General features: G+C 35.6%; 1 protein-coding gene across 5 annotated transcripts in view; it reads right to left on the reverse strand.

Moving 5' to 3' along the window:
• Bbox1 (gamma-butyrobetaine hydroxylase 1) overlaps window positions 1-25053 on the reverse strand; it is a 75167-nt gene that overhangs the window by 20766 nt on the left and 29348 nt on the right. For all 5 annotated transcript variants that reach the window (XM_047519361.1, XM_047519365.1, XM_047519362.1 and 2 more), the window contains 2 exons: window positions 21975-22173; window positions 307-412 (listed from right to left, as the gene is read on the reverse strand). In XM_047519361.1, coding sequence (XP_047375317.1) covers window positions 307-412; window positions 21975-22173 — 305 coding nt within the window. The remainder of the gene's footprint in view (window positions 1-306; window positions 413-21974; window positions 22174-25053) is intronic.

Here is a 25053-nt window from a genome sequence, read left to right on the forward strand (position 1 = left end):
CTAAAAGACGCCAGGATGTACTGCTGTCTTAAAATCTATCTTGGCAAAGCAAAACGTGCCAATAATTATTTCCAGGAAGAACAAATAAATATTTTTAAAAAGATGCATGAAAATACCCTATCCCTTAGGAATGTGAGGCTATTCAGAAATCAGGCACAGAAATTTTGTGAGTTTGGAATATGTTTGGAGAAAGAAGATTTACATATGACAAATTAGCTGGTGAAACATATAATCTTACAGACTCAAACTATAGGAGGATTTGGTCTTTGGCCTGCTTTGTGGAAAGTATGTTGAAGCTCACCTTACCCCAGGTGGATGGTGGAGGGCTGGATAGTCAGTGTGAAAGCTTAGCTTCCCGGTTGTGTAAGCCACATTGTTTGCATCAATTTTGTCTTGCACTTGCCAAGTATGTCTGTAAAATACAAGAAACACATGTTTAAGCAGATTGTCACTAAGCTAGAGTGAATGTGTTAGAATGAATTAGATGTATGTGTGTGTGGTGGGGGGGAATGGTAACTTGGTTTTATGAAATAGTTAACATAATGACTATGAACCAGAAAGGTAGTGTGACATTTCTATGTTTAAAGTGACATAATTAACATCTCCTCATTTCTTCCCTCAACAAAACTATATCTTCACCCTAGTCTATCTTATAGAGTTCATAATGAAGTGTATGTGGGATTGTAGGTCATCAGTTTTTTTTTATTTTTTTTTAATATCTCAATGTGTATAACAGAATGAACCTTTTGAAAGTGAACAATTCAGTGGGATTCAGTACATTCACAAGTGGAAACCGTCACCACTATATATCTGGTTGTTTTGTTTGGCTTTTGGTGAAAGCATACTTGGGATTGAGCCCAGGGTCTCAAGTGTGCTCCATGAGTGTTTCACCACTGAGCTGCATCCACAGTCTCTATATATTGTAGTTTAAAAATGGAGGAACTTTAGATTATGCAGAGGGAAATGAGAGGGAGGAGGGGAGATATGACAATGGTGAAATGAGACAGACAACATCACCCTATGTACATGTATGATTACACGAATGGTATGAATCTACATTGTGCACAATCATAGAAATGAAATGATGTACCCCATTTGTGTACAATGAATCAAAATACAGTTTGTAAAAATTTTTAAAAAATTAAAAATTATTTCTATCATTCTTAACTAAAACCTCTTATTCACTAATAAGTTTCTTACTATTCTGTTCTTCCTCAGGTCCTTGGCAGCTGTTAATCTGCTTTTTCTCTCTATACCTATTTTGAATATTTAATTTATACAGAATTATACAGTATGTGATGTGTCTGACTTTTTTCACTTAGCATAATATTTTCCAGTTTTCTCAAATTGTAGCATGTATTAGTATATCATTTTTTTATGACAATATTGTGTTGTACAGATAACCACAATTTGTTTATCCATTCACTCATTGATGGACATTTAGGCTGTTTCTACTTTCTGGTTATTTTAAATAGTGCTGATACAGCACAAAACATGTGTACACAAATAATTATTTGAGTTTTCAATTTTTGGATATGTACATAAGAGTAGAATTGTGAGATCATATCATAATTCGGCAGTTTGAGGAACTGCCGAATTGTTCTTCATAGCATTCCATATCATTTTTCATATTCCAACCAGCAATGTGTAAGAGTCTCATTATTTCTACAACTTTACCTATACTTTTAATTTCCTTTTTAAAAAAAAATTATTGTCAGACATAGCGGTGCCCACCTGAAATTCTGAAATCCCAGCAACTTGGGAGGCTGAGGCAGAAGGATGACAAGTTTGAAGTCAGCCTCAGCCACTTAGTGAGATCCTTAGTCACTTAGTGAAACCCAGCCTCAAAATTAAAAGTAAGTGAAAAGGACTGTGGCTCAGTGGTAAGCACTGCTGGATTCAATCTCCAGTACCAAAAGAAAAATATTTATTATAACTTTTCTAATGGGTGTGAAATTTTATCTTATTGATTGTGCTTTTCATTTATTTCTTAATGAATAAGCATGTTGAGTATCTTTTCATGTACTTTTTGGCCATTTATAGAATTATTTGTAGACTTGTTCATTCTAGTCTTTTGCAATTATCTTGGTACTGGGGATTGATTCCACTGGGGATTGTAACACTGAGCTACATGCCCAGTCCTTTTTACTTTTTATTTTAAAACAGAGTCTTACCAACTTGCCCAGGATGGCCTCAGACTTGTGATCCTCCTGCCTCAGTCTCAGCCTCCTGAGCATCTGGGATTACAAGTGTGTGCAACCATGCCAAGTTCTTTGCCTATTTTTAAATTGAACTTTTTATTTAGTTGTAAGTGTTCTTTATATAGCCTGGATATTGGATTCTTATCAAACATGATTTGTGAATATTTTCATCTCTTCTGTAGGCAATTTTTCATTTCCCTACTAATGTCCTCTAATGCCACAAAGTTTTTAATATTGATAAACCAAATTTTTCTACTTTTGTTGTTGCTCATGTTTTGGTGTTGTATCTGTGAATTCATTGCCTAATTTGATGTCATGGAGATTTTCCTCTAAGATTTTTATGATCTTAAATTTTATATTTCTGTCATGGATCCATTTTGAGTTAATTTTTTGTAATATGATATGAAGCTGAGTTCAACTTCATTCTTGAGCAAGTGGATATTCAGCTGTCGCAGCACCAAGCTCCTAAATACACCCTGTCCCAATTACACTCCCTTCTCTCTTCTCCAAAGTAACCATAGCTGTGACTTCTATTGTGATTTCTTTACAATTCCTTAGCGTTTTATCAGTCAAATGTGCAGCACTGCTTAGTTTTGTTCAGAAAACAACAGATATATGTTTTGAATCTCTTAATCTACAACTTTTCCTTCCAATTTATTCCAAACTGTTCTTCTAGTTTACTGTTTGAAGAAAACAGGGAGTTTGACCTATAGAGTGTCCCTGTCTGAACTTTGCTGACTGCACACCCATGGTGCTGTTGGGAGGTTCCCCTGTCTTCTGTATTCTTGGAGAATTGGCAGCTGGATGTAGAGTCTTCACAGACTCCATTCTCTCTCTTTGGTGGAACTGTGGGTTACCAGTGTGTTTGTGTGTGTGTATGTGTGTGTGATTTGTAAAAGTTGTAATGCCTGCATGCCTTTTTGTGATGTTTGTACATGTTTATGCTCAATGGCTAGATTCACTAATTCATCCAGGGTTCCAAATAGTGAAGTAACAAACTGATAATTTATTTTTATTTATCAGGTGGATTACTTTTAAAAAGATCTGCTTTTCCTTAATCTACTATTTGGTTACCCTGTACAATATCTTCTATAAGGATGATTAGATAAACACTTGATGCCATCTATTTATCATTTGTAATGTAATCATCTGGCTTCCTACCTCTCCAAACTGAACAGTAAGTTCTTTAAAATATAACATTATTGATAAACATGTGTTAAAACTAAATTGAGGTAATATTTGTATAAAATTATGAATGTACTAAATGACACAGAATAGTCACAAATTACAACAAAAAATGCTTTGTCTTAAAAGTTAAAAAAAAGAATAAATAAAGAACCAAGGGTTACTTGTAATTCTGTGGCAAGAAAATAAATCATTATGCAAACTTTGCAAGATATTTCTCTTCAAAGATTGAAACAATGGTTAATAAGAAGGGAACTGCATTTCAAAGTACAGTTTTGAAAAAGTGAGCTTTAAAATAGTTGCTACTTATATATGCCATTTTATTTCTGTACAATGTCTACTTATTAACTTATCTTAATGTTCATCAAATCATTTTTGGATAAATATATGTAATAGTCATGCTATTCCAGGCATGGATTCAGTATTAGCAATATCACAAGGCAGCTGAGTGCAGGGATGCACATCTGTAATCCCAGAAACTGAGACAGGATGGTCACAAGTTCAAGGTCAGCATGGGTAACTTGGTAAGACCCTCTCTCAGAATAAAAAAAAAATAAAAAGGGTTGGGGATGTAGCCCAGTGTGAGAGCACTCCTGGGTTCAGTCCCCAGTACTACAAAAGGAAAAAAAAAAGAAAAAAAAAAAAGAAAGAGACAACTCGAGGAAGGAAAAAGACAAATATATAATTACAAAATTTTAGAGATAAGTGCTATAATGAGAGTAAACCAAGGTACAGAGATGTGGGTGTAGGGGAGAACAGAGATGATGCTTTGGTAAGTACACTGCAAATAATTGACATCTTTTATGTTGAAAACCAAATGAATGAAGAGAAGGAGAAACGAGAAATTCTGGGAGCTGTATGTTAGGTGGAGGACACCGAAGTGAAAAGGAGCCTAGTTTGGAGTGTGACTGGCCTGTCTGTGGGAGAGCAGGGTGAATGAGGCTGCCACAGAGCTGCCAGAGGATTAGGAGAGGGAAATGCGCAGGGGAAAGCCAGATCCTGATGAGCTGGAGGATTCGGCTGAGGATTTGTGATGGAAGCCACCGGAGGTTTTCCATTATGAAAAGTATACTGAGTAGTTTTTTTTTTTTTTTTTTTTTTTTTTTTTAATGTTTCAGTTGCTGAGTGGGAAGTAGATGGTACTGGAGAAAAGGTACCAAAAAAAAAAAAAAAAAAAAAAAAAGAGAGAGATGATGGTGACCAAGACTAGGAGTAGCAGCCATCATAAGAAAGAATGGACGGGTTTATTGTAAAGGCCATCTACGTAAGCCCATGGCCAATATCATTCTAAATGGTGAAAAAATGAAAGCATTCCCTCTAAAAACTGGAACAAGGCAGGGATGCCCTCTTTCACCACTTCTATTCAACATCGTCCTTGAGACTCTAGCCAGAGCAATTAGACAAACCAAAGAAATTAAAGGGATACGAATAGGAAAAGAAGAACTCAAACTATCCCTCTTCGCTGATGACATGATTATATATTTAGAGGAACCTGGAAATTCCACCAGAAAACTTTTAGATCTCATAAGTGAATTCAGTAAAGTAGCAGGTTACAAGATCAATGCTCATAAATCCAACACATTCTTATACATAAGTGATGAATCTTCAGAAAGAGAAGTTAGGAAAACTACCCCATTCACAATAGCCTCGAAAAAAATAAAATACTTGGGAATCAATCTAACAAAAGAGGTGAAAGACCTCTACAATGAGAACTACTGAACACTAAAGAAAGAAATTAAAGAAAACCTTAGAAGATGGAAAGATCTCCCATGTTCTTGGATAGGCAGAATTAATATTGTCAAAATGGCCATACTACCTAAAGTGCTATACAGATTAATGCAATTCCAATTAAAATCCGAATGAGGTACCTTACAGAAATAGAGCAAGCAATTATGAAATTCATCTGGAAGAATAAGAAACCCAAATAGCTAAAGCAATCCTCAGCTGAAAGAGCAAAGCAGGGGGTATCACAATACCAGATCTTCAATTCTACTACAAAGCAATAGTAACAAAAACGGCATGGTATTGGCACCAAAATAGACAGGTAGATCAATGGTACAGAATAGAGGACATGGACACAAACCCAAATAAATACAATTTTCTCATACTAGACAAAGGGACCAAAAATATGCAATGGAGAAAAGATAGCCTCTTCAACAAATGGTGCTGGGAAAACTGGAAAACCATATGCAACAAAATGAAATTAAACCCCTATCTTTCACCCTGCACAAAAATCAACTCAAAATGGATCAAGGACCTCGGAATCAGACCAGAGACCCCTCATCTTATAGAAGAAAAAGTAGGTCCAAATCTTCAACTTGTTGGCTTAGGATCAGACTTCCTTAACAGGACTCCCATAGCACAAGAAATAACAGCAAGAATCAACAACTGGGATAGATTCAAACTAAAAAGCTTTCTCTCAGCAAAGGAAACTCTCAGTAATGTGAAGAGAGAGCCTACAGAGTGGGAGAATATCTTTGCCACTCATACTTCAGATAGAGCGCTAATTTCCAGAATATATAAAGAACTCAAAAAACTCTACACCAAGAATACAAATAATCTTTAATCAACAAATGGACTAAGGAAATGAACAGACACTTCACAGAAGAAGATGTACAAGCAATCAACAGATATATGAAAAAATGTTCAACATCTCTAGTAATAAGAGAAATGCAAATCAAAACCACCCTAAGATTCCGTCTCACCCCAATTAGAATGGCGATTATCAAGAACACAAGCAATAATAGGTGTTGGCGAGGATGTGGGGAAAAATGTACACTCATACATTGCTGGTGGGGCTGCAAATTAGTGCAGCCACTCTGGAAAGCAGTGTGGAGATTCCTCAGAAAGCTTGGAATGGAACCACCATTTGACCCAGCTATCCCACTCCTTGGCCTATACCCAAAGGACTTAAAATCAGCATACTACGGAGATACAGCCACATCAATGTTCATTGCTGCTCAATTCATCATAGCCAGATTGTGGAACCAAACTAGATGCCCTTCAGTTGATGAATGGATAAAGAAACTGTGGTATATATATACAATGGAATATTACTCCGCCATAAAGAATGATAAAATTATGGCATTTGCAGGCAAATGTATGAAACTGGAGAATATCATGCTAAGTGAAATAAGCCAATCTCAAAAAACCAAAGGATGAATGATCTCGGTGATAAGCGGATGATGACACATAATGGGGGATGGGAGGGGTTAGCGTTAGGGTTAGGGTTAGGTTTAGGGTTAGGGTTAAGGAGGGTGACAAGAATGGAGGGAGGAAGGACTGTATAGAGGGAAAAGAGGGATGGAAGGGTCGGGGGGAAGGAAAAAATAACAGAATGAATCAAACAACATTATCCTATGTAAATTTATGATTACACAAATGGTATGCCTTGACTCCATGTACAAACAGAGAAACAATATGTATCCCATTTGTTTACAATAAAAAAAAAAAAAAGAATGGCCAGGTTTGAATTTCAAATGTAGAATTAACAGGGTTCTCTTACAAATTGGATGTAGGATGTCCAGAAGGATGCCCAGGTTTTCAGCTTGAGGAACCAGATAGAGAGTGGTTCCTTTTACTGAGATTCACTCTGTAAAAATACACCATCAGATTGGAGAAATCTGTTTCTATTTTTTTTGCAGAGTTACAGGGGGGCAGTTTGAGTCCCCTAATTTAAATGGCTTTTTATTGGTGCTTTAAAAGATCCTTCATTCACAGATGGACACATGAGCCTCTTGGTCTTGGTGCTTGAGTTGCCCTCTGCATGTCACTAGGGCAGGTCCCCTGCCTAGTATTCCACCAAACAGTACATCCTACAATGTGGCAAACCTCCTTAACACTGCATGTTCACTCTGTCTTTTCTTGTACCCAAGAGAAGACTTTAGAACTGCTGACTTAGAATTCAAGCATCCAATGCAAGTTCTAAGCTTGCCAACTATTGCCATACTTGAGTTATCTCTTCTGATCCTATTGATCTCATTACATTGCTTGCCTTAAACTTTTCTCTTGTTTCTTATTTTCCCATCTACCTAGACTCACTAGTCAAGGCCAAGCTTAAGTGCCAACTCCTTCAGAGTCTGGATTCTAGAGTTTCAGTTTTTAAGCTTAAACTGGACTCAAAACTTAAGCTTAGAGTCCTGAATTTGTATCTCACCAGTTATATAATCTTGGACAATTTATAATTTCTGAATTTCAATATATGTATTTGTAGAGTGGAATAATTATATCCTTCAAAGAGCTGCTGTACCAAATAGAGAAGGTCTACGTTTTGTTTCATAAGAGACGGTCTTTAGGACCTTCCCTCCTTTTCTGTTTCCTGATTATTGAACCTTTACTTGCACTCCTCAGGACCCCCAAAGTATATCTATTTGACTCATTTATTGGAACTGAAGTTGTTCAGTGCTTTGTAACAATAATTACAACTTTAAAAGAATTCTCAATCTGATCCCATTTTGATGTATAACATAATTCTGCTTTGTCTTCTGGATTTTATGTTCACTGAATGCAAAACCAAGTTTTGTTCTCTTCCCATTACCTAATCTAGTGCCTATGCTCAAACAAGGAACCAATAAATAGTGACAGAATGAGCATAAGAAGGGGCAGAGGGTGACTTTTCTGAGCCTCCATTCTCCTAGGGTAAAGGGTAAGGGTAGGTTAGTGTTGGCCACGGGAGGGTGGGAAGAGATAAAACAGTCAAGTTGACACCTTCCTCCTTCTTCCTACAGGGACACAACCTAAAATGTCCTCCCACATATGGAACTCTTTCTTAATGAGCGAAAGTAGGGCTTCTTCCCTGTTATCTGGGTCTGAGAATGAAACCACCTCTTTTGTTCTGTTTTACTCATTTAAAATTAGAATTGAAAACTCAGTATACCTTTCACAAAAGGTCAAATGGCCATCCACATGTGGCTATAAACTGTAATGAGGCTGAATGAGAGGGAAAGAGGAGAATATATAGCCAGTCAACTCATTTTAAGTAGGAGTCAGGCAATCCATTATATTGCAGTGAGTGTAGCCAAGAAATACATGTTCTCTATGAGGTTCTTGTAATTCTATAGCCCATATAAAAATACAGCTCCAGACTATTGTCAATATTGGCATTTTTAGAATTGCCAACACGTAGCAAAGGATTTAAGGAGACCAAAAAATAATTTCATCAAATTGTAATGTATGATATCTTTTGACTAGGAAGACAATGCTGTTGACAATGTCAGCAGGAAATGACTCTTCAGACTTTCTTTTCAAAAGTAATGATGGTTTTAGATTAATCCACCTACATTCTTTTTTCATGGTTTTCCCTATGATTAAGGGTAAACGACCATGTTTTGCTATAGCCAAGAGCTGGCTGAGATTCAAGGTGCAGACTTCAGGCAGAGAACAAATATTTTCTTGGTTTGACTTTAATTGGCTTCTACAGGGATGAGACTTGAGACTTGGCTTCATGAGAACTCCCCTGGCCTCTTTAGATAACAGTTAGGGGATGATAAGTATTTTCCAGCCTTAGAGTGTCTTAGGCATGGTATGGGATGTGCAGACCAAAAGTCTGTGCTTACACAATCTGATACATCTTAGGAGAGGAGCTCAGCAATTCCAACCATAAAACATTCTAATGGTTATAGCATAAGTCTGGAAAACCCCTAAAAATGTCATCTAATCTTCTTTTCTATATGCTTGTAGAAATTAATCATGACGAGCAGGCTGATGCTGATTGTCCGTGGCTCTAAAGTTTTTACTTATCCATCCCAAATCTCCAAGAAAATTCAGAAGAAATACAAAGTAAACACATGTGATATATTGATCTGTTTAGAAATTATTTTATAGCCCACTTGTGGGGTCTTAATAAGATGAGGGCATATGTATACATACTTCTCATTAGAGACAGTTCTAATGTTCTTTTTTTCCGTTTTTTTTTTATTGGTGGATTATAGTTATACATAATGATGAGATTTGTTGTTACATGTTTGTACATGCACACAGTGTAATAATATAATTTGGCCAATATCACTTACCAGAATTTTATTTTTTAAAAAATATATTTTAGTTGTCAATGGACCTTTATTTATTTATTTAATTTATTTATTTATGTGTGGTGCCGAGAATTAAACCTAGTGCCTCACACATGCCAGGCAAGTGCTCTATAACTGAGCCACGACCCCAGCCCTCCAAGCATTTTCTATTTTTTTTTTTTTTTAAGTAAAACAAGAACCCAAGAAGATGAATGAGAATTTCCATGGTTAGACTGGTTTTAAAACCAAAGAGATAACTCCATATAACATTGTAATCCAGTGAAATAGACTTGTGTTAATGTGGTAACTGCATCTTTTATCTGCAAGTATTCCTGCTTTCACTAAAGATGCCTAAGTGTTCATGTCATTCACAACATTTCATTAGAATATTCCCTTTTGACTTTGAATAGATAACATTTATTTTAAGAATTCTATTAAAATATTTTATACTTTGTTGATTTTTAGAGAATATGTTATTGGTTTGGCTTGAATGCTAATCACTAGATTTATCCAAACACAGATGTCTGGTCATAGATATGCATGATATCAACAGTGTTTTGTGACAAATTTGAATTCTTTAGTGCTTATAGAACATTTTAATATTATTTTTACTGGATTTGTTCTTTATATCTTTGATGATAGATTTTACAGTCTTTTGGTTATGGTTTGCACTTGGAAAATCATGCTGGATTAATCTGTAATATTTTTTGGTAGTAAATTTTATATGAAAAGATGCTGTATGTGTGCAAACCTGAATTTATTATTACCAGTAACTACAACTCCAATGAACCTACTGCAAACTCTTATCAGATTATGCAAGATTCTTTATTTTGGGCATTGTTACCTACTCCATTGGATCCAGAACAAAATGCCTCTATGCTATTTTTATTTTTAAAGTTCAAAATGGATAATGATTCTCTAGCTAAAGTTTAAAAAAGCATTTTAAAACTAAATGTGGAAAGGAATATTATATTGCATATTGTAGTAATATTCACATATGAATTATTTAGATACAGTCAATCACTCACCAGAACTCCAGGTATCTATTTTTCCATTATCATTTATTACATACCTATAATGGGCTAGAAACTGGGGATCCAGAAATAAATAGAATAGACACAGTAATTGCACTGTCCAGAAATTACTTGAAAGACACACTTTTGTAATTTGTCTTCCCTGTTAAAGTACCAAGTGTTATGTGAGTGTAGAAATAAAGAATGACTGGAAATCTGAAGATGGAGTAGATTTACCTAGGTAAAGAGATATAGAAATTGGAAAGACCCAGTGGAGAGAGAGAAAACACTGCCTCTGAGAGCAAGTGAGAGAAGTCCAATAGTGTGTAGGCAGGGTTTTCTCCATGGCTATTCTTGGCTTCTGTTCAAATTTCTGCTTCCTTTATTGTTCTGTAAAATCTTACAAAACATCTCATTACTTTAGGGAACTGGGTTCAAACATGTTCTTTATCTGGTAGCATTTAACCCATTGCCAAAATATGTTGATTGAAGACATGTATGCTAGAAGAGTAAATTACATTATTTTACTGATTATTTACTATAATCTTAGTCAATGATATACATTTTGAATATATTTAAGCCACAAATAATTTTTACATTAATCATTGCTATATTCTTCATTCTAGGGGAGGATTTTAGATTTTTTTGTTTTATTGTAGTTGTTCTTATAACCAGTACATGACAAAATTTCTAGAGTTGTGTTTTAAAAAGTTCCCAGTTCCACTTATATTACAGATAATAATTTAAATTGATTCATTTCTGAAAAATAAAGGTTTTACACCATTTGGGGCTGAGAGTATCACCAAATAAAAGCTACAAACACAAAAATAACCTTTCTGAGATCTATGGTTGCTCTTAGTCAATCCATTATATAAATGTTGAAATCTCCATGAAATAAAGATTTAATATAAAGAAGGAGGATTCTGGGGGCGATGTGAATGATATGCTTTTTACATCTCTCTGAATTCCCTCTGCAGAATATTTAGAGTGAAAAATTAAAAACTCATGAACAATATCTAAATGAAAATTAGGTGGAAGATACTTCTATAAGCCCCCCCCCAAAAGTGGATACAGACAAACCTTCCAAAGTCACAAGACCTAAGTGAGATCAGCAACTGTGTAGGAAGAAACAGAAGGATGCATTGGGGTACATGATATATCTAAAACATTCCCAAGTAACTCACAGATGTACACTAGTGAGTTCACTAGAGCAATCTGAGGGTGGCAAGATAAGCATGAAGGAGAGGAATTCAGGAGGTCTAGAAAGTTATCAGCTATAGTTTTGAAAAAGAGCTTAAAAGGTTTCTGGATCATATCTTCCTTTAAAGGTAAAAAAGAAAAGAAAACAAAACTAATTTTATGTAAAATTAGCAACTGAATATAATTAAGGCTTAAAATTAAAAAAAATATTTTATGAATAAAGCAGAACAAGTAACAAAATAACATACCTACTGACCACATATTGGCTAGATGGACATATACCTCAAAAGATGAAAAATATTATAGTTTTCCAATTTCTATCCTCTACTTATTACTACTTTTAATGAATTCAAAAGTCCTTAATAAAATGTTATAGAATATGAAGAATAGCATACATCAGAATCAGAAACTTAAAATTAGGATGATAAAATCAAGAAGGATAACAATCATTAAACAAAGAAAGACTAAACAAGAAAAGAATTCATGATCAAATAAGCATAATAGGTAAGGCTGATGGAGGACCCAGATGTTGTCCTAACTAATTCCATTTTTGCATCTCTAACCTGTTCTCTTTCTGAGTCTTTCCCAGCTTAGCTCAAATTTTGGGAATAGTAATCCCTTCAGGCTTCCACCCTGTGATGGGAAACAAGGCTGCCCTCCCTCTCCTAAGCATGTTATGGTTTGGATATGAGGTGTCCCCCCCCCCCCCAAATTCCTGGGTTAATGCAGGAATGTTTGGAGGAAAATGATTGGATTGTGAGAGTTGTAATCTAATCAGTCCATCCTAGGATGAATGGATTGACTGTGTGCTAACCATAGGCAGGTAGGGCATGGCTGGAGGAAGTGGGTCACTGTGGACATGCCCTGGTAGAGTTGTTCTTCCCTGCAGCCCTTTCTCAGCAGCCCCTCTCTCCTTCCTGGACAGTTATGAGTGGAACATCTTTCCTCCATCCCACCCTTTCTTCATGATGCTCTGTCTCACCTTGGGCCCAGAGCTAAGGAGTTAGTCCACCATGATTTGAACTTCTGAAACTGTGAGCCAAAATGAATGGTTTCTCCTCAAAGTTGTTTTGAAGGGGTAATTGGTCACAAGGATGAAAAACTGACTAACACAGAGTGGAAGCACTCATTTCATTATAGGAACCTCACTCAAGCAATAATGATTTCCCTGATGAAATCAGGACCTCACAGAAATCAGACCTAAGATAATGATCAGCCAGACTATAGTGTGACCAAGATGACTTGACTATGAATATTTCTTGCTGTCTGCTTTTGTTATTTCCCGGTGAAATCCCAAAGCTTTTGTCAATCCTCCAAAGACAGGGATTAGAACCCTGGTCTTCCTGTTTCTTCCCAGTGTGGCCACACTAAGTAAATTCTTTTCTTTCTTTACCACCCCTTTTGTCTGTCCAGTTGATTTCTCAAGGTGGTAGGTGGCCAAATTTTGGCTACTGGGACCTCCAAAATTCTAGGTCCCTGGACTAGGATGCTGGTACCAATGCCTTTTTAAACCAGGGGATAAAAAGGAGAAAAATTTTAAATATCCAAAACAAAAAAGAGATAAAATGGATATGAGAAAAAAGTAACAAGAAGACAGGCAAAGAAGATTTAATCTATGCATAATCCTGAGTCCTGAAAAATAAAAGAACAATCACTAAAAAGAGAACAAATACTGAAACTACAATTCAACAAAAATTTCTTGAAATTAAAAAGACAATTGAAACTGCACATATCCTCCCTAAATAAATTGCCCAAGAGCAATCAAAACGACAGTCTGTAAAATAAACACAGCTTTAAAGAAAAAAGAATTTATTCATCATCCAGGTAAAGATATCAAATTACTCAAAAGGAGAAGAAAATTAGATAACCAATAAACCATACTGACATAAGATGCTGTGAGCCAAGAGTTCTATACTTAGCCAAGTTCACTTTCAAATATAAAGAAAGACCTGAAACTGCAGTCAACATATAAGAATTCAGGGAATTTCTGAGAAATTTTCAAGAGAATAAGCTTTAATCAAAATAATTTAATAGATTCATTGACACAGGATTTTTGCTGAGCAGTAAACATACTTTCTTAAACTAATTATAAGGGAGAAAAAAATATAAAAAATTACAGAGTAGAGAAACTAAACAGTAGTGCTGAGAGATGCACGTGTGGATGATAGTACTCTAAATCAGGACAGGAAAGAGTGAAATACCACAAAATTCTGGACAGTCATTATATTTGAAGAGAAATGAAGCTTGTTTTTGGTGGGGACACATGAATGGGTTTTGGGATGGTTGGCAATGTTCATTTCTTGATCTGGGTGGTGTTTAAGAGTGTTTGTCCTATAATAATTAAACTATAATTTGTCTGTGTGATTTTCTCTATACTATATTTTATTTTGCCATGAGAATTCATAGTAATAGAGAATAAAATGGTGATTACCATGAATTAGAGGTGGAAGAAAAAAGAAGATATTGGTGAAAAATCACAAACTTTCTCTTATGAAAATTTAAGACCTCATCACAACATGGTGACTATAGTTAATATTCTTGAAATATAGTTAATAATAATATATACTTGATATTTGCTAAGAGGATAATGTAGGCACACACACAACAAGGTAGCTATGTGAAGTGATGGATATGTATCATTTCATAGTATATATAGTTATCAAAACATCATGTAATATATCCTAATTATACACAATTTTTGTCTATCATGTCTCAATAAAGGTGGAAAAAACAAAATTGCATAAAAGGTGCTTTTTAAAAATGTGTTAATAAAGACAGGTAATAAGAGAGAGATGTCAACCATCTCTAAAAGCATACAGAAAAAGCTTATAATTTGCTCCAAGAGAAGCCCCCAAAGTCTTTCATTATGAAAAACTAAGAATTCAGTACATTTTAGAAAATGAATAATTTATGAGAATTCCACATTAGGCATATTTTTAATAGTTTTGCATGTGTGTATTGGGGATGTCAAATTATGCTTACTTTATTTCATCAGAATAAGAGTTGGATACTAGTTTTGATTTATATGTGAAAGGATGAAAATAAATGCTTTTCCTTGTGATAATTTATCTGTAACCATTGTCATTTTTCCTTTGCATAAATAGTTGGCTATCATTTGAACTGCAAAGAATGGAGGGAAATGAATAATCTACTTCTGTCATTGTGACATAGTTTGCAAATTTTCAATATAATTCTGTGTAATTATTTCTTTACATCTGAGCTATAAATATGAGTCAAAGTCACATTTGACAGTCAAAAATTATTATGACATTAGAAACTATGAGGAAAATATTAGATAATGAAAACCACCAAGGTAGCATGGTACAAAGGAAAGACTTCAGCCTGTTGAGTCATGTAACCTTAGGATTATAATCAGATTTGCCTGATTCTTCTGCCTCATGGTAAAAGGGAAATAATGATTCTTAAAGGAATTGAAGATTCAAGATAATGACTGTAAAGAGCTGAGCTCAATACTTAGTACATAAAAGGTGCTTAATGGAAAATCATTTTACCCATTCCAAAGACAGTGGCCTGTCCTGGCTGCACAAAATATAAGCAGGGAGATAATGGGAGTCAGAAAGGACTTTTGGAGAAGAGCTGCCTCAATAGGTTATTGTTTTAGTCAACTTTTCCCACTGCTGTGACCAAAAGACCTGCCAAGAACAATTAGAGGAGGAAAGTTTATTTTGTGGCTCACAGTTTCAGAGGTCTTAGTCTCTAGATGGCCAACCCCATTCCTTGGAGTCTAAGATGAGGCAGAGTATCATGGTGGAAGTGTGTGGCACAGAAAAGCATCTTGGGACATTGTATCAAGAAGCAGAGAGTCTCCCCTCACCATGGACACAATATATACCCCAAAGGCATGTCCCCCAATGACCTGCCTCCTCCAGACACACCCTATCTGCCTACAATTGTCACCCAGTTAATTCCTATCATTAGATTTTTGCACTAATTAGGCTAAGGCTTTCATAACCCAATTATTTCACCTCTAAATCTCTTGCATTGTCTCACACATGAGCTTTAGGAGGACACCTCACATCTAAACCATAACAGTTGTCTCAAAAACTTCCATAAGTGATTCCCAGAGGAGTATGAGACAGAAATTATTTTTCCTTCCATTCATGAGATGACCTCATACTTAAGTGGTTTTGCTGGCAGCTGCATTAATTACTGTGAAACTTAATACCATGAAGGGAACCCCAGGGCTTGGTTCTTGGCTGATAACATAAGCTGGTGTTCATGATGGCTATAAGAAACCCTAATACTTACTAGAATGCACATTTTAAAGATTTCCCTCCTACTCAAACACTGTAGTCAGTATTGTCAGTACTTTATTTAAAATAACTCATTAAGATATCCTAGAATGAATTTTTCACAAAGCAGGATAGGACTACAACCAAATTCAGAACTCAGACAAGTCGTCTTTGTTTTCTTCCCAAGTCCGAATTGCTTCTAGGTTGCTTTTTTCATAACCCACAGGCCATTTTTATTCAAGAAGGGCTGTGTGGTTTTCTCAAGCAATATTTTTGGCTAGAAATTTCAACAAAATGGGTAAACTTGGTTTTTTCCCTCTGGTTCCATCCCCACATTTCACAAGCATTTCCCATAACATGTATAACAAGCAAGAAGCTATTTCAAAGTTGATTTGGAGGCAGTGCTAATGGCAGGAGTGATTTCTAAGGGCCAGATGCCAAGGACTAAGAATCTTTTTCTCTCAGACATCCTCGATCTCTAATTCAGCCTAATGTGTGAAATGCTGCTGGGCTGGCTTTCAGATGCCTTTCAGAAAAGCTTGCAGAAATCCAGTAGATGCTGGAAAGCCTATATCTTTGTACTCCCCAGAGACCATCTCAATATTGTTAATTCTTAACTGGTCTGGCTGTGGTAGCTGACAAACAGCCCACTAGAAACATTTTTGCTTGACTTTATTTTATTCATCTGATGAAGGATGCTCAAGGCACTCATGCAGATGCAAAACTGGGCAGCAGTGGTCATGTTTCCCAGCAAACTTTCATCCAAGGACCTCAAAGGGCATGACAGGTATAAAAACACTTCTGCAGAAGGAGTGAAACGAGTCCTCAGTGGAGGAGAATCAGAGAGATCTGGGAAATTACATGAAGTACTTAGGTCAATTTCTCACCTACAAATAGCTTTCAGAGAAGCCACGATTAAACTTGTTTCCCTGTTGGTTCTGCCGACAACTTTCTGGGTAGTAATGCAATACAGATGCTGTGGGTTGTTCAGTCCTCAATTCTTTCCTAAACTTTTGGAAAGAAGTATTCCAAAGTATTTATTTATATTTTTCTACGACAGCTTGTGGTCTTATAAGTAATGTTATTCAGCAGTTGTCCAGTTTCTGTGCAATGTTCCACAAGATAAAATTTGATAGCCACCAAGATTTGTGTTTACTTTCTTTTACCTCCTTTTGTTACTGTCTCTTGCCTTCTTTATTTGATTCTTAAAGTTAACATTTCAGAAGGAATGTTTTCATTTTCACTCGATTATTCTTATCACTCAAACCCTGTGCTACATGTATTAACAATGTCTTAACAATGCAATTTGCTTGCACCAGCAAATAAAACATTCTCAGAAAAAAAGGAAACCTGAAATTTTGAGTTCAATTCTGGAAGGAAACAGTTTTCTAGCTAAGGTTGGAAGGTGATTTTCTTCCGTTTGACTTTCTGATGAAGAAGAGTCATTTCGAGTTGCTGATAAGGTTAATTTTTGTACTGAGGACTTAGATCAACAACGTTAAGAAATAATTTTTATTGTTTTTGCCCTGATGGAAGTCTTTAGTATCTTAGCATATATACACTCCCTTTTCACTAAAATTTCCTGAGAGATAACTGTCGGGCACTGAGTTAGTTCTAAAGACATGATCTGTATTATACCACCATTTCCAGACTAGGGTCTTATTTAGAACAAAATCCCTAACACACAGTACTAAAAAAAAAAAAAAAAAAAAAATCTATTTGACAGCAATTGTAGTGTTTTTTGGGGGAGGGGGAGGGGAATTCATTTTGTAGGATGCATACTTGAAAATATTCTTGATGGCGTCATTGAAGATATCAGTATCCAGAAAGAAGATAGCTTATGGTGACTACTTCTTTTTGGGTTAAATCATGTCATAAAATTCAGATATTTTTTACCAATATCACCTTTCACAAAAAGGTTTCAGAAAGTTATTGGTATCAATTTTTCTTTTTTTTAGTAGGGAGGAGAAGAAATGGGATGAGGATATTTGCTCCATGCTGTAAAAACTATGTTACTCCAAACCAAAGGTTTAAATTCTCCTAAGAAGGTAAATGTTTTATATAGTACTACTTTCCTGATCTACATATATTTAACAAAATTGAAAGTGGAATTTTATTTATTAGCCCTTATATGTCTATTCCAGGAAAGCTTTCATCATCAAGGCATTAGGGTTACTGAGCATTTCACATGGCTGCATGAAAAAAACATTTCCTAGATGATGTGCTGACAAAATAATGACAAGCATCTGAGAAAACACAGATGGGGAAAATGATGTGTGCTTTTTTTATTTAATCTATTACCATTTTGATTTAGTTGAACATAAGTTTATGATTATGAAATGCTCTAATAATTATTGCATTCATCTGCTTTTTTACAGTCCTTTAAAAACATCTAGAAATGCATTTATTCATGAAACATTGATTTCTTGCCTCCTATACATGAAGACTACATAAAATTTTGAAATCTCATTTTTTTCCTTCCAAACACTTAACAATTGAAATGACAGCCAAGAACTAAAAATAGCCATTCTCATTTCTCATTTTAAGCTCATGCATTTAAAATTCTCCAAACTAGTAGCTATTTGAATGGAAAAGTGTGAGATGGGTATTCATTTCCCTAGGGAGGCATGTAAAATTGGCACCTACAACAAGCAACTATTTTTGGCATCTAAGCAAGAACCCTTACAAAGTTCCTAGACAAATTTGCATGAAAAGCAAAGTTTATGGTCAACTTGCTTTCACTTTCCTTTCCCGGATCCTTTTTTAGTTTTGATAGTCCCTCTTCTCCATAATTTATTGTTCTCATTTATTTATTCCATTCACTCACTCATCAGCCAGTTGCTTTTCAAACAAGAGTAAGACAATTTTCAACAGAGAAACAAATATCTGAAAGACAGGGACCTGTTTAAGGCAGTTGTCAATTCTGTTCTGAAGGTAAGCCATGTCCAGACATAGCCAATACAGAAGAAGAACTTGATCCATACTATTTAGAGTATGGAGTTGTGAGAATTCAGAGAACATAAAACACCCAAGTTCTATTGCAATTGAGACCGGCCTGACTTGAAGTATCCCTTCCTTTCAAATCAGAGGTTTTCAAATTTATCTGTACATGAGAATCACTTGATGAGTTGTTTTTGTGTCTTTTTTTTTTTTTTTTCTTTCAATACTGGGTATTGAACCCAGGGGCACTCTACCTCTGAGTTACATCCCCAGCCCCTTTTTACTTTGAGACAGGGTCTCACTAAGTTGCTCAGGCTAGTCTTGAACTTGTGATCCTCTTGCCTCAGCCTCCTGAATATCTGGAATTACAGGCACATGTCATTGCTCCTGGCTTATCTGCTGGGTTTTTAAATCATATCAAATTTTCTTAGATCAAATATCAGTCATGTTAAAGAAAACTATCTGGAGATAGGACCCAGATGTGTCTATTATAAAAACTGGCTATTCCAATATTCAGTCCTGATTGAGACTCACTGTTTTAGTTAATTCAGACTACTAAGGGACATTAGCTTTCCTTGATATTCTTTTAAATCTCATATTACCCAAACCTCAATATCACTTTCCCACATTACTGTAAAGAGGACAAGAAAAGAGGGATGACTTTGGAGAAAATACTCTCTTAACAACAGCAGCAAACAAATAAGCAAATGAAACAACAGCAACCACAACAAAACTGTTTTCTAAGTTCTTGAGGTAGAGAATTAAAAATTGCGAAAGAGAAAAAGAGGAGAGAGAGAGAGAGAGAGAGAGAGACAGAGACAGAGAGAGAAAGAGAGAGAGAGAGAGAGAGAGAGAGAGAGAGAGAGAGAGAGAGAGAGAGAGATATTTTGGTAATCCATGGTGGATTTAGGGTTCATGTCACAAGAAAGGCATTTCTTGGCTTGTGTATTGTTTGAGAAATTCTGGGAAGAAATGTGATCATCTGAGGAAGGTGAGTGAGATGGGGTAGATCAACATTGTTAGTTAGATGGGAAGGTCCTGGATATAGGGAATGGAATAGTAGCAGGAGGTCTGATTTGTTTTGACAACAGACCTTTAGTATTTATTCCAATAAATTTCACAATATTAGTTCAGTGGCCAAGTTATTCAGTCCTTTTACAGGACCTGTAGAAACAAAACAAAACAAAGACAAATCATAAATCAGGAATAAGATTCTGACCCCTAGTGAGATGGGCAGATGGTTGGGTGGAGTTAGGGAACTCCAAAAAAGAGCCCCCCTAAATTTACTCCCTATTATGAAATTGTGAAATATGTTGGAATATATTCAAAAGTGTTATTAGCAAATGAAAACTAAGTGAAATAAATTTATTTTGAAGTGTTTTTTTTATAGTGACCAAATACATATTTTCTATATACTTTCTTCATATGTTAACATTAGAAACACGAAGAGGAAAACCCAGATTTATACTTCTTCATTCCTTTATTATTACTTGTGAGAACCTGGGTTACAAATTAATTCTCTGGGCTCCAGATTCCTTACTAGTGAACTGAAGGGTAATATTTATTTCAGAGATCTTGTAAGAATTCAAGAAACACTTGAAGTTCTTAATGATTTAAAGTATTTTTCTACTATTTCTTTTGTTTGTTGTTAGCAATGTAATTTCTATGATAGCACAAATTCTTGCAGATGGAGGGGATGTAAACATTTTATAGAATACAAATATACAATTGGTATAAGCAAACTCTTAGGAAGGAGGTAGAGACTAGGTTGTCCAAGTCTAAACATGGTAGATGGAATCTTTTGCCATTAACAAACTTACTTAAATTATTAAGGGTAGTTGATTAAATTTTTCTGATGCTTTGTTTATCTTAAACAATGTCTTATTCTAGATTGGGGTGGCAAATTCAAATGCTAGCAAGGCCCTTACAGGCCTGGGATGGGGTGGACTTTGGAAAAGTCTTCAAGTTATAGCCTCTACTCATGTCCAGAAGACTGTTGGCTTGCTAGCTTGTGGGTTCAGTTGTTGCTAGATTTGATATTTCAGGAAAAGGCAGATCTATATAAATTTAAAGACTTCTAGTTTTTAAGTGTTGACAACTAATTTCATTTTCTTTCAACATCATGTACGCCAAACCAAACACATCTTAATATAGCTTGTGTGCTACCAGTTTGCAACCTTTGGATTTTGAAGGTCTCTCTCTCCCACTTCCGATGCTCTGTACTCTTAGTCCAAAAGTAATTGTATCCATCTCGCATGAGGTGCTCACCCTAGCCATTAGAAATTTAGTTATTACCCCACCCACTTTCAGATAAGTGGTAATTAATGTTACTTTGCAGAAAATTCTTATGAAAACAGTTTCTTGTTCCAAAGTTAAAATTTATTATATTTCCTGTTATACTAAAGCACATAGGCTAAATTTTCTGGATATTAATTTTATCTTTTTACAACATCTGGTGGCTGGTTTAAATTCTCTAGGATCCAACTTTATTTTGTGCCAACTCTTGAGAGGTAAAACTTTAATAAGTTTTAAAATTTATGAAGTTGATTACTTCTAAAAAGTCTTAGAGAACTATAATCTTTCATCCTACCTGTTATGAATTGAATTGTGTCCTCCAGATTCATCTGTGGAACCCAAACAACCAATGTATTTGGAGATAGGGCCTTAAACAAGGTAATTAAGGTTAAATAAGGTTTTAAGGGTAGCATCCTAATCCAAAAAGATTGGTTGTCTACATAAGAAGAGGAAAGAATAGTGGAGTATACTGTGCACAGAGGAAAGGCCACATGGAAAAACAATAAGAGAACCAGCTGAAAACCAGAAAAAGAGGCTTCACCATAAACTAAGTTTACCAGTACCTTGATCTTGGACTCTCAGCTGCAGAACTGTGAGAAAAATTAATTTCTGTTTAACTCACCCAGTCTGTAGCATTTTGTTATGGCATCATGAGTAACACATCACCTTTGTTGCCTGAGGTCTTTGAACTTTTAGACTTTTTAAAAATTCTAATCATTCTCCGAGAAATCCTACTCTTAGACTCCTCTTTCCATGTGACTTCCTTCTTGCTTAGGACATCATGGATGTTACTGTATCTTCTACCAAATGAGTACTTCCTTTGGGAAATATATCAAACTGTATTTGTGATGGCAGAATACAAACCATTTGGTAACTCACCCATAAAATGTGAGATAGAGGAAACCAATCCTTTTCCCAAGTTTTGTTACTTCTCCTCGCTTGTCAGATGCTCCAGTGAGTCTCACAATACCTACTTTCTTGAGGCTGGAAAGCCAATTGTATGCATGTTCATCATTTCTTAAAACATCTTCAAAATTTAGAGTAGGTAGCTTGAGCTCTGAACCCCAGTATTGACGTTCTGTGAATTAAGGAAATGAAGAAACCATATGGGATTATGTTGGTTTTACGTAAGACAGTAACCTTAGAGAAGGGACTAGGTCACTAGAGTTGATCTTTGATTGATCATGGAGATTACTAAATGCTAGTTATAACCAGGAATGCCTGTTTCCAGGCCTTGCTTCCTGGGAGCCAGGCCAGTCTATGATATTCCTCTTGCTACAAGTGTCTGGCACATAACTAGTATTCAGTACATTCCATTTATTGAGGGAATGTTGTTTAACTATGTTCTTAGAAATTCTCTGCCAGGACACTGCTTAGAAGTGACCCTGAGATACTGTGAGTGTTAACAGCCAAGTTCTATTTCTCAACTTCAAATGGATGATAAAATCGGAATGGTGGATTAGAACGGCATATGCTTATTCTGGGAGGAGGGTAGGTACAGCTTCTTCTTTCTATTGTTTCACCTGATTAAAAGTTATAAAACCGTCTCTGGGATCAGGTTGTTCTTAGGGGTCAGTGAGCATTGGTCATGGTGAAGGAAAGATGAAGGTGTGTTCCTGGGAGGCATAGATACTTTGGAGGTGGTATGAAGGAGATAAAGTCAAATGCCTTTCCTTAACCTTCTCATTCTTGATGATTAAATACTTATAAAAATGTTGACTTGAGAAAGCATAACAAAAGCAAATGTAAAAAATATTTGGTTTGCAAACCAGGCTCTCCCAAATGAAATGGAGCACAGAGGAAATGCAATTTTTCCAAGAGAAACAACTCAGATATTAACAACTGATTCAGGAAAGACCAAATGCTATCTAATCCATTTCATTTCTTCCTTTCTTGGGAAGGAAATTGCCTTTAGAAAGGCAAACCTTCCTAACAAGTGACAGCATGAGAACATATGATCTCAATATCATCCTGGGCAATAGTCTCTTTTCCAACCAAGGAACTATATCACATTATGGAAACCAACCCCAAAGCCCTCAGTTTAAGAATAGATAATGGGTCAGTGCCACTTGTAGTTGTGGATTATAAATCATTTTCTCTTTGGTGTCACCATGGCTGGCTCTTCAGAAATAGAAGTTATTTTAGGAATTAGTAGCTTCAGTAGTGCAAAGATATAGGCAGCTGCTGAGCCATTTCTTGTTCTTCAACCAGCTAGCTGCATGAGGACATTTGCAGTAAGGAGTAGGTGTGGTATTTAGGAAGACCAAATTAAGTGATTAATGCATATATTGCCAATGTTTCTGGGTTGCTAAGTATAAAAACTTGCATAATGAACCAGAATTTTAAAGATCTAAATTCCAAACTCGGTCTACCTGGCAGATGTATTAATTCTATTAGACCCTGTTAATTCTCTTTAGTATTGAAGAGATTCTAAAGGCTCAAGTGACTTACTATTTCATTTTAGCAAGTCAAACTGATATCTAGTCACTGTTTCCTAATTTTTCACTTTAACTCTTTTCTCTCTGTGGGACTAACCAAAATAGTACTAAGTCACCTTGGCAAAGGGAAGCAGGCCAGCACATGGGCCATGTTGCATTAGACCAGAGAAGGTTGGGTGAAGCAAGAGAAACAATGAGATATGGGGATTTCAGAATAATGAACTTAATTGCTTTTTTTTCTTTTGAGAGGGGGAGGATGGCATCTCTTGAGTATATTAGCTACCCAATAACTACTTGTTGACTTTTCAATAAACCAAACATTTTACCATGTCACACGCCAGTGTGAATAGGCAATAGGTTTTAAGGAGCTCACAGTCTATGGGAGAGTCAGACATGGAAACTGACAATTAAAACACAATATGACCAGTAGAGGTAAAAGAAAGAGTTCAGGAGAAGGGAGGAGGGAAGGGAAGGGAGATAATGGGGAATTAAATTGACCAGATTATATCATTATGCTGTGTGTATATATGAGAATGTAAGAACAAATACCACTATTTTAATGCATTAACAAAAAATATATAAATGAAAAAACACAACAGGATAGATAGGGCAATTGATGAATGTTTAAGGTACTACAGAGGTATCAGATCTTCTGCTCTTTTTCTAAGTTTCTTTCTATGATGCCCAACTACTCTTTTACATGCATGACGTTACCCAGGTCTGTTCTTTCATGTCTCAAGTATTTCTTCTAAAGTCAAACAGAGTTGGCTTTATATGAAAGAGACTCTGTTCAAAGGAGGATCTACTTGACTTTGTTTTGAATATTGAATTATGTGACTGTTTGCTTTACCACTCCCATTTACTCATTGCATTTTAAGGTCTACATTGTAATAACTGATGCCAGTCAAAAAGGTCTGCAAAATGAAGATGATAAATGTCATGCATATTGCATATTGACTGCCTATCTAGGAAAGTCATTTGGTTTCCAGTTAGGAGAAAAATTTCCTGGGTAAAATATCAGTGTTATGGGAATAGATAACCAGTCACCATCTTCTTTCTAAAGTTTAACCCTAAATAGACTATATCCAGAAACTTTAAAAGAAAATATTGAAAACAGTTTTAACTTAGTGAGTCTCAAAAGAAAATCAGGGATCTACATAATACTAGAGATGGATGAATGTTAAGAGAATTATTTGGCATTTTCATATTGGCTTTAGATTGTCCATCACCATTAGCTTTTATCATTGGACAAAAATTTGCCTAAACTACCATTGAGGATTCTTCTAGTCTTCTGACACTGCTGTAATCTGTGTGAAGACAACATGTCCATTTTATGAGCCTGTTGGATGGAATTAGCTATTGTCAATATGAATATCTATAACAAATGCATTGTTTTTATCACCAAGGTTTTATAACTTACTAATGAAAATTTATTATAATTTTTAGAAAACACATTTTTTTTCTATTGGGAGTAAGTCAACCTAAAGAGCAGGTATAAACTACAGTGATGTTCAATAGAA

The sequence above is a fragment of the Sciurus carolinensis genome, chromosome 11, assembly GCF_902686445.1.
Source record: "Sciurus carolinensis chromosome 11, mSciCar1.2, whole genome shotgun sequence".
Lineage (NCBI taxonomy): Eukaryota > Metazoa > Chordata > Mammalia > Rodentia > Sciuridae > Sciurus > Sciurus carolinensis.